Below are 11,293 nucleotides of genomic sequence, written 5' to 3'. Positions count from 1 at the left end.
TGTTTATTTGCGTTATTTTATCATAACATTGTAATTTATAATTATTTATATAATCCACGTTATTATACTTGTTAAATCATAACCCAGGAAAATACTGAGTACTATCATTCCGTGTACAATAAACTCATTGAATACACACAAATATGAAATGCAATAATACATTATATTTCACAAATTTTCACCTAGCGTACTAAACTATTTTTATTCAAACAAATCAGTCCGCTTCTTTCTGATGGATATAATATCTTATATTATACTCATCAGTTTCAGCACAGAAAGTGGCAAGTTAATATTATTTATGTAACAATAGAGGTATTATGAATCCCAGAAACATAATAAAATATAATTAATTAGTATCAAGGTCAATCAAATTAAAAAAATCATTAGTAAGTAGCCAGAATATAATATTAATGCAGGTAATTCTCAAATAGTGTCCTATGTTTTTTCAAACATAAGTTTTTATTCAATTTATTCATAAAATATATTGTGAGTAAACAAGGCACGTAAATAGGAATTACAGTACGTCAATGACGATAACATTATCACAAATACGCCAAAGACAACAATATAATTATAAGTATATTTTGATGAGTCTGTTCATGCACACAACCAAAATTGTTAAACATAATTAATAATTGACAACACCAGATTGTCATTATTGTTCGACAGCTGCATTGGCTGCAATACTCGGACTGTTGATCACCTCGCCAAGACATTCCAACAGCTCCTTACGGTAGTCATCAAAGTCTCCGTCCACTTCATTGATGGTTTGGTCCTCGATAACCCACAGCGTACAATCAGTGTCACGGATCAGTCTTTCGTCGTGAGATACAATTATGACACCTAGATCACAAATGTTGATAAGATAAATTATCATGAACTGTGCAGGTCGACTCAAGTTATGTATAAAAATATGCCTATCTAATATTAATTACCTCCTTTGTAATCATTTATCGCTTCTGCTAATGCATCAATAGATTCTATGTCCAAGTTGTTTGTAGGTTCATCCTATAAAAATATGAATAGTATTAGCAACACAATACTGCAACAACCATAGAAAAACAATACCTAATTATTTATTAGTAGAATTGGAAGCATATTAATAATTTAGTTTTATAAACTATGCATTGGTATTATTTTTCTATTATTATATTTTTCTTAGAAAAAAAAAATCAAAATTTTATTACCCAATAAATAAAATTATACTATTACTTGGCACTAACATTAATTTTATATAAATACATATCATTGGCTAAACAAACAGTATAACTATACTATATTGTAATTATTAGTACTGCATGGCTAATTTTTTCAAATTAAAAATTAAAAAAGTTCTGTGGCATAATTTTAGGGTAGTGTTAACTCTTTTGTGAGCTATTATTAATTTCATTAAACAAGTTTTTGACTAGAAAAAAATAGGTTTAGATTTAAAATATCTATAATTAAATTTATTACCTATAGCTATACAATTAATATAATATTATTTTAAATACTTACAAATCTTGTTTAATTAAAATGTCTCATAATTCTACATTTTCAGAATTATTTTTTAACGTATATAAATATGTATCCATTAAACTATGGTTAATAATACAAACAATGAAACAAATTTAATTCTCTAAACTTATTTCTCACAATTATTACAATTTATTTATACCTGAATATAAAGAAACAAATAAGTTGAAAAAATTTTAATGTAAAATTATGGTTCAAGTTGATATTTTTTACATTTTCTGCCACACCAATCATAACCAGGAATGATTTGTTGCATAAAAGTAAACGATTTACATCACATAATATGATTTTTAGTAAATTAATATTATATAATAATTTTTTAATATTAATATCATCCAGTTAGTAAATATTAAAAATTTTTAGGTACTAAATACCTTGAAAACTATTTATTGTACACCAATGTTTTTCAATATTGTAACATTATTAATCATTTTTAAAAGACAACAATTAAAATAGAACTACTAGATTTGCCTCCAAGGAATATTGCAGGGCTTACCAATATAATGACATCAGGAGCATTCAGACAGAGTTCAGCCAGGGCAACACGAGCCTTTTGTCCACCAGACAGATCTTTCATGCGGATGGTATGCGCATGGCCAGCCAGCCCAAAAGTACCTAGTTGCTTGCGGGCTTTCTCATACGGCAAGTCGAACAATCGCATCAAATATTCAGCGGGCGTCTCTTCGGCTGTCAAATGTTCACCAGAATGCTGGTCGAACTTTCCTAGTTTCTACAAAAAATATGAGTAAAACAAATGTCCGATTTACACTGACTGTCATCGAGTGCGTGTGAATACATACCATTCGATGGTTCATGCGCATTTCACCGACGGTAGGCTGCAAATCACCGGTTAATAGCTTAAGGAACGTCGACTTACCCACACCGTTGGGCCCCACAATAGCTACCCGGGAGTTGAGATCAACGCCAAAATCAACGTTCTTAAACAATGGCTTTTGAGAAGGATACGCAAAACTCACACCTGTAAAATTAAACGAAGGTCATCAGTCCATGACATTTTCACTTTTAATGATATCGTGTTAAGTGAATTAAGTTACTGAAGACACTCACTATGCAGACCCAGTATAGGCGGCTGTAACGGACTGGGATCGGGGAATGAAAATTTAACGTTATAATCTCGAGGTTTTTGCAATAGCTGTGTAGGTTCAGCGTTATCATCATCATCCATGCCGGCATTTTTACCTGGTTTGCCCTTGTTCTTTTCCTGTTTCCGAGTCAATACTTCTTTTTGTTTTTTCTCCTAAAATCACACAATATTTTCATTAGAGATTAGCTATGAAAATCAGACGGGTTGATAACAAAAATGATCTAACTCACAGCTTGCTTCTTGGATTGACCTTGTTGTTTCATTTCCTTTAGCCGCTTTTCCTGTTTCTCATACTCCTTGATAGTCTCCTTTTTTTTCTGAGAGTACATTTTTTTAAACATACTGTAATTACCTTTGTAGTAGAACAATCGTTTCTGGTCCAAATGTATAATTTCATTACATACGTTATCCAAAAAGCTCTGGTCGTGAGATACAACTAACAGAGTTTTTTTCCACCCCTGCAAATAACTAAAAATCCTCTGTTAGACGATAACTGTTCATTCGTGCGACACACACGTAGCTCGATTAGCCAAACCCTCGTGGTGTATTGACGAAATTTTATGTGCATCAACCAACTCAGAGTAACTAACTTGTCCAGCCAGATAACGGCATTCAGATCCAAATGATTAGTTGGTTCGTCAAGTAACAACAAAGTTGGTTCCAGAAATAGGGCTCGAGCAAGGGACACACGCATCCGCCAGCCTCCGGAGAAATCTTTGGTAGCCCGATCCTGCATAGCTGCAGAGAAACCGAGACCGGCAAGTATACGCCGAGCTCGGGGTTCAGCTGAGTCCGCCCCGAGTACCTTCAGCTCGTCATAAACCTATGTTATGAGAAAAATGGTGTCTTAGAGATAAATCACTGAATTATCTAAAACCTAGATCCCTCCCCCCAATCTTTACTCACTTCGTTTAATCTATCCGTTACGTCTTCACCTGTGCCTTGTTCTTGAGCTTCCTCGAGTCTTTTGCACTCAGCGAGCAGCTCTGTACACCGTGTGTCCGCCCTAAGTACGGCCTTTACCGCCGTTGTTTCATCAGCTACTACCTCCTGTTCACAGTATAGGATATCAATACTCGGTGGTACATCAAATAGCCGCTCCGCAATGTGTCTGAGTAGTGTCGTTTTTCCGTGACTGTAAATAACAATGTTAACAGCATTAAATTGTCATTAGAGAACGAAAAGTTAATTAACAAACTGATAATATCTATATAACAATTGTGAAGATACAACCGATTATACTTTATTATTAGAACATTATTATTAATTCAGTACTCACCCGTTTGGTCCAACCAAACCGTATCGTCGGCCCTGGGCAATTAGCAGGCTAGCGTTGACGAATAAGTCCTGACCTTTGGCTGCAATGCTAAAGCTGTCAATTTTAATGTCAACTGCGTGTTCCATGGCTGCTAATTGACCCGCTGTCTTTTGAATCTGTGACACCGAAAAGTTAGCTCCCAACTCACTGTGACCCTGACCACCTTTCTTGGTCAACAAATCCATTTGTTTCTGATACTCCAACTTGAAACAACAAACAGTAAGGTAATTAAACATCGAAAAATATGTCCATCAGGTATTTATAATTATTCACATTATATCGCGTGTACCTCTTTTTTCATTTTCTTCTTCTCTTTATGGGATAGCTTATCGGATTTGCTTACGTCCTTAGTTTTTGATTTCTGTTTGGGCACTTTAACTACCTCTGGTACAGCTTCATCCCCGAGTTGGTCTACTTTATTGTGCACAAAATATTAAAGCTCTTTATCATGTTTTTATAAATACTATTACACAACAATAAGATACACTGGTAAAAAAAGCTCACCTGTGTTATCGTCATTTTCGCCATCAGCGCTAATTAATGTCGCCATTGCGTTCTTGGCATTAGCTATATCAACGGGCTGTTCAACGGGCATTTTCTCGTCAATATCGCATTTTTCTTCAACATTTATAGCAGATTTTTCGCTTTTATCGCCTTCCACTATTACTATAGAATTACCATAAGCCAGATAAATAAATAATGCCCTAGAGCTATCAATATACAATTATTATACATTAAAAATACAAACCATCTGCTTTCGGCGCCTCCATTAGGATTTCCTCATCATAATTTATCTTCTTTTTATTTTTCTTCGACTTCTTTTTTTTTCCTGCAAGCTTAGCTGCTTCCAGTTCTTCGTCTACATCACCAGTATCTTCAGCAACTACATCTTGTTCTACAACTTTAATACCAACATGAAAGTAGGTTAAAACATTTAAACATTTCAAACATAACGTAGTTATACTATATTACAATTCATATCGGAAGTCTTGTTAAGCAACACTTGCACCAAAAATTACGAGCAAAATTATACAATTTACATATAAATAATACCTGGCATAGCTGTTGAAGTACTGTCATTTTCAACATCGCCGGAAACCTTATTGATTTTTTCGGCAGTTTTTTCTACTGCTGAGAGATCGTCACCAGCATCAATAAATTTATCTTCGATGTCCAATGATTTATTATCATCAATTCTGACAACATTGTCTTGAACTACAGCAAAACATAACGAAGTTCAATAATAGCTATTTATATAGACCTTATTACCATCTAACTTTTAACTCTCCCCCTCCCCTTTGACTTGATTTTGAAGTCTCTAAAATTAATAATATTTACACGCTGATACAAAGTGAAAATATTAAACGTAATAGAATAATTAAGTTATAAAACATTTAGATAGTCCTCGTAAAATTAAATAATTATTGTTTATAAGTTATAACTAACGCAATGTGTCATCGTCGTCTTCTTCTAAATCAAAATCTTTTTTTTTCCTTTTGTTTTTTTTCGAAATTTTTCCCGTCGAAATTTTTGCCGATGTATTGTCTGCAACTTCTTCGGTCGGCGATGTTGAAACCTTAATGTTAATGTCATCGTTATCATCATCATCAACTAAAAAATAAACATAAATATGTATAAAATTGGTGATAAAAGGGCAACTGAAAGAAAATTAATTTAAATTTCAAATCTGCTAATGTTCGTTCTTCATTAAAAAAAAAAAAAAAAATCGGGCAAAAATATTTTATTTTATTTTTTAAAACCAATACAAATATATATTCACAAGTTAGTTCACAATTTTTGATAGAGTTATATTTTTATATTGGGTAAGTACAATTATTTAGTTAACTATACCTAAAAAAATCACTGCTGCTCACATCTTTAATAAGCTTAGATCTATGTGGGTATGTTAAAGATGGATCAACGGCCATTAATTAATTGGGTCTTTCAAAAATCTATTTGGATATTTTTCATCCAGTTATTAATTTAATATCATTATTACAGTTTCCAAAAGCTTTTGGTAAATTTGATTAAAATATAAATATTTCTAAAAATCATGACAATAGTATTCAAGAATTTTACTATCTTGGATTTTGTCATCCATGTCTAATAGAAAATAGTTTTAAATCAATTTCATTCAATGTTGTTTTTGAAGTACAATAAAGTTTTCATTTTGCTTTTTATAAATAATTTATATTTTTTTAAGCTTTGAAATTTGTTATTTACCAACAATATGAAATATTTTTGTCAAATAAAAACTATAATAATACATATCAATGATAAGAAAATTTAAATATTTTACCTAATTAGTATGAAATTATTATTATGGCATTATATAATGAAAAATGCAGTGCTATGAAATTCTCAACGTCTTGATATCTGTTTGGAGCAGATTAATAAAGCTTAATACAAAAAATTATTACTATTAATCACAAATTTGTTAATAAAACAAATATGTTGAAGATAATTTTGAAATTGAATAAAAAATTATTATCTAAGTGTCTTAAATCTTAAATAGCTAAGAATATGAATCAGGAAGGGTATTGGGTATAAAAATACAAGCAAAATTATTAGATATACCTGCTGAGTTTTCGTCCAAATCTTGTTGATTCTTGTTCTTTTTCTTATTCTTTTTAGAGATCTTATTTCCGCGATTTGGCTGGGGGATTTCTTCAACAACCACTTCATCATCATTTAATTTTGTGTCCGCCAATAGATCAACTAAATCTATACATAACAACAAAAATAAATGTATTATTTTCACTACTTGCCCATAAAAACTTTACATTTTTATTAATTAAATCTAAATTATTTATTATTCAAAAAAGAAAACTAATCAGTTAAAAAAAATATTTTATAATATAAATAAATACTTTATATATATCATTTCAGTCTACAACTTTTATTATGATCCAAATTCTCTAGTGAACAGAGTTATGAAATTGGTTAAAATATTTCATATTATATTATTAAATGATTTAATAAATAAATTAAATAAAAATAAATAAATAAATATGAAATATTTTAAAATAATAAAATTAATAAATACAATTTTAAACAATTTTAAATAATTAAAAAAATAATTGAAATTTTTTAAATTTTAGCTTAGAATTATTCAAAGTCTATAGAACACCGGTTAAGAACCACTGAATTAAAGAAATTTTGTAAAAAAGAACGAAAAAAATTACTTATTGAAGCGTATATTGATATTTATCGATTATTAACGCATATTTTTTAAATTTCTAAGAGAATATAATGAAAAAATTAGCATCATATTTTAAATGTTTTAAGAAAATATAAATCTAATACTTAGTTATCATGTATTGATTAACGCCAATTAGTCATCTACTTTTTTATTCAATGCACTACAATTTTGTCAGTGTTTAAATTAACCATTGGTTTTTTTGTATGTCACCCTAAGTATTATTTTATACGTATATGTATGTTGTACATTTATATTTCAATTTTTCAACTTTTAAAATTAATATTTTTTGCATCATAACTAGTATAATTAACGTGTTAAATCATTTACTTTGTATCATTTATAGTCAGACAAAATAATTAATTGTTGTAAAAAAAAAATTATTTGATTGATAAAACCACATTTAGTACTGGCAAGATTTGGATTATTAGTGTAAATACTAATGAAAAATGAGTGTAAATTATAATAAGTTGAATATTTAATAAGTATATAACCAAACTATTTACCTTCTGATTCATCATCCCAATCTTGATTCTTATTTTTCTTTTTGTTTTTTTTAGAAATTTTATTTCCACGGTTAGGTTGTGGCAGTTCATTGGTAGTTGCATCATCATTTACTTCTGAGGCAGCTAAAATATCTACCAAATCTATAAATTCATAATTTAAATAATAATTTTTTTAATATATTTTAACTACAAATATTTGATTACTTATATATTTTAATATATAAACAGCAAACAAGATTTCAGGAAAAGTATCAAGTTACTTAACACCAGGGCTAGGATTTATATGCAACAGCATGTTTTTTTTGAGACTTCTGATTATTGATTTTTTCAGTAATGTCCAAGAATTACCTCATGATGAGATAGATGGTGGTGTTTTTATTTTTCATGTTTTTGGATAAAATGCATATTATTGCATGTATTGAATAAAATGAATATTATAACATATTTTGATTATAATAATATGAAAAATGCATGTTTTATAGTTTATTTTGTGTTTAATTCATTTATATTAGACAATTAAGAAAGATATGTTGTCGTACCATGTAACACTATTGAATGTGAATTATAAATTTTATTTTATTTTATTTCTCAATTATTTTATATAAAGACAGCCAAATGTTTTTTTGTTACTATATTTTTGTGTTTATCTTATAAAAATATTTTATCCGTCTTTAATTTATTCAATCAAGCTGGTTTCATAATTTAAAAAAAATAATAATGTTTTTATAATTTAGTAGCTTATTAATTATTATATATTTATATGTTTGTATTGTCGAAACTAATGGTTTAGATCGAGTTTATAAATAATAAAAAAAAATTTTTTATAAATATTTAATGCATATATTTGCATATTTTGGTACATAAAATACATATTTTACAATTTTTAAATGCATACAAATCCTAGCCCTGCTTATAAGGAACTTAATATTTTCAAGTATTTTGACTTAGCCAAAAAAAAATTTATCGATAGATATTTCGACAAGTTATGCTGTACACAGACACAAAAACAAAAACAAAAAACACACACTTCATTGTAAAATTAATACATTCAACACTTTGTTTAGGATCTAAAATTCAGTAGCTTTATTCAATACATTATTTTTTTATATTCCTTTTACCTATATATACTTGATACCACACCTAAAATATAGTAGAAGTAGCCACTAGAGTTAGTAGGTGGAAACGACTAAAAATGTTTGTTTACGCTAATGGATCCATCCAGCATATGTGGGTATAATTTTTTTTCATATTGTATATTTTTAAATTTTATAGTGCATATTTCACTTGTTTTTAGTGCATAAATGCATGCATTTTTAAGACTTTTTTAGTGCATGAAATTCACAGCCCTGCTTATCACATATACATATACATTACAGTGGAAACTAATTATACATAAATCCAATAGTACCTACATTTACCTATTAGATAGACAATATAAGTCATAAACTGATTACTGATCAGTAATAAAAATTGTTCATCATAAACATGTCTTAAATAATTTATCCAATGTTAAAACATTTGAATGCATTAATTTTTAAACATACAGTATAGTATCATAAAACAATAACAGTAAAATAATCTTAAATACATTTAAGTAGTCAAAAAAAACAAAAATACCCTATTTTGAAGAATAAGATTTTTGACTTTATAAATTAAAAACAAAAATATTATACCTTCAGATTCATCATCCCAATCTTGATTTTTATTCTTTTTCTTGTTTTTTTTAGAAGTTTTATTTCCACGATTAGGTTGCACCGGCACTTCAACTGCTACATCATCATTTACTTTGGCAGCAGCTAATATATCCACTAAGTCCATACATTAATAAAAGATTAATAAATATTGTTGATACATTAAATTTATAAAAAACATGAAGTTTTTTATGAAATTAAATAAAAATCTTTAACTTTATAGAACTATTTATAACTTAAGATTTTATAAGTAGGTACCCAATATTACTTGGACTTGGTAATAGGAGATATCTCATTAAAAAATTTATAATAATAATGTAGTAATAGAAGTCAAGAATATATTTAAAAAAGGGTTTAAAAACATCTATTATTTAAAATGTGGGTACTGGTTTGTTATAGCCCTGCCGTGGCAGGTGAAAACTTTATAGCCCCGCCACTCAGGTTTGTTATCACCCCGCCATTCATATAACAATAAATACATCGTATAAATATATATACTTATATATGTATTAAAATTAAAAATTGAATAATAATAAATATAAAACAGTGGTATAATTAAAAATATTTATTTATTAACTATATATTGATATTGATATAATATTAAAAAAAAATTGAATAATTATAAATATAAAACAATGATATTATAAAAATGTTTATGCGTTATGTTATTCCCAAAATTCTGCTATATCTTTTAAAATGGTTTCAAATGAATCACTATTATTCAGTTTTGATCACCACATAAATACTGCCAAATACGAGTCTAAAAAATTTCTATCTGTCCCTCTACGTTTTTTGTAGCCCCAGCTAAGGTTAAGGAGGGCTGAGTGGGCTGCAGCCCAGGGGCCCAACAATTTTATGATATTTTAATAAAAAAAAAATTTTTTGTTTATGCATAAGGGGCCCCCACAATGCATTCCGCCCACGGGCCACCACATACCTAAATATAACTTAAATTCTGTTGTTATATGAATGGCAGGGCGATAACAAACCTGAATGGCGGGGCTATAACAAACCAGTACCTATTAATATATATTAATAGTAAAAAGAGATTCTATATAATATTAAGACAATGTATGCATGCTAATTTTTTCTCTCGCTGATTCACGTGTATCATAGCAAATTTGTGTTCAGCACAGCTAATCCTATGTTGTTAGCTGTAATATCAAATTAAATTGTTCTTTTTACGAATCTAAATCTAAGAATGAGAATATTTTCTAATAAAGAGGTTAAAGAATTATTTTTAATTTAAAATAAGTTATAATTGTAAAATATTACAACTTTCACATGCATTGAAATCTTCGAACATTCAACCTAACAAATAAACTAAATAGTCATTAATTTCACTGGAAAGGGATACAAAACTAGGTAGGTATTCATATTTTTACAGGATGTAGTTTTGAAAAATTTACTCATATAAATTATACAAAAAGTAAATTCTACAATAGGTAGATACTTTGATTGAAAAAAAATTGTGTTATTGAAACTGTACAACGATAAGAACAAAATTTCCCCAACCTACAGTCTACGCAATATGTAAAAGATTAGAAATCACATCACAGTTTCTAACCGTTTCGGCGATACTGATGAGGTGACATGTATGATCTGTAGAGGAATTCTATTCAGACGGAAATGACGTATGAGTAACTACGGACATAGGATACAATAAGCTACTGACTCACCAGCTGAATCGTCGTCGTCGTCGGCCCAATCTTGATTGTGCTTGTTGGCTTTCTTCGATTTCTTTGGCGGCATGACTTTACACGAATGGACAAAATTGCCAAGAGTGGTCGAAAATTCGGAAACGCGACAGGAATCACCACGGAAACCGGAAGAGTCACGTACAGCGAAGTCGCGAACGCGAGAGCTTTCCAATTTTATCGGCACGTGAAATCGAAAACACGTTACGTCGTCGCCCGAGATAATAGGATACCGCCGACGAGATAACAACGGCGGTGACTG

The 11,293-nt window shown here is 29.3% G+C and overlaps 1 protein-coding gene across 2 annotated transcripts; it reads right to left on the bottom strand.

Annotated features, from left to right (window-relative positions):
• Nucleotides 1-420: 420 nt before the first annotated feature.
• LOC114129763 (ATP-binding cassette sub-family F member 1) lies at nt 421-11,269 on the bottom strand. Of its 2 annotated transcripts, none has more exons than XM_027994590.2 (18): nt 11,014-11,269; nt 9,317-9,451; nt 7,644-7,784; nt 6,516-6,662; nt 5,385-5,549; nt 4,992-5,153; nt 4,687-4,839; nt 4,443-4,604; nt 4,228-4,352; nt 3,900-4,141; nt 3,527-3,755; nt 3,211-3,443; nt 2,851-3,088; nt 2,584-2,773; nt 2,316-2,494; nt 2,012-2,245; nt 936-1,008; nt 421-843 (listed from the first exon to the last, which is right to left on the bottom strand). In XM_027994590.2, the coding sequence occupies exons 1-18, from the start codon at nt 11,084-11,086 to the stop codon at nt 656-658; spliced, it is 3,069 nt and encodes a 1,022-aa protein (XP_027850391.1). In that variant the 5' UTR covers nt 11,087-11,269; the 3' UTR covers nt 421-655. The 2 variants fall into 2 exon arrangements, with proteins under 2 accessions (XP_027850391.1, XP_027850392.1); XM_027994591.2 differs by having other exon boundaries at nt 4,228-4,349; nt 11,014-11,268.
• Nucleotides 11,270-11,293: the final 24 nt, after the last annotated feature.

Source organism: Aphis gossypii, chromosome X (assembly GCF_020184175.1).
Source record: "Aphis gossypii isolate Hap1 chromosome X, ASM2018417v2, whole genome shotgun sequence".
NCBI lineage: Eukaryota > Metazoa > Arthropoda > Insecta > Hemiptera > Aphididae > Aphis > Aphis gossypii.
Note: the sequence above shows the minus strand (reverse complement) of the source record. Positions and strands in the feature narration are given on the sequence as shown.

Excerpts from the sequence above, each read along its gene's own strand:
- LOC114129763 (XM_027994590.2), bottom strand. The coding sequence starts at position 11,086 with ATGCCGCCAAAGAAATCGAAGAAAGCCAACAAGCACAATCAAGATTGG. Across the intron at positions 9,452-11,013 it reads CGACGACGACGATTCAGCTG|TGGATATATTAGCTGCTGCC; the intron begins GTGAGTCAGTAG and ends GTATGGACTTAG. Across the intron at positions 4,142-4,227 it reads AGAAGAAAATGAAAAAAGAG|TTGGAGTATCAGAAACAAAT; the intron begins GTACACGCGATA and ends TGTTGTTTCAAG.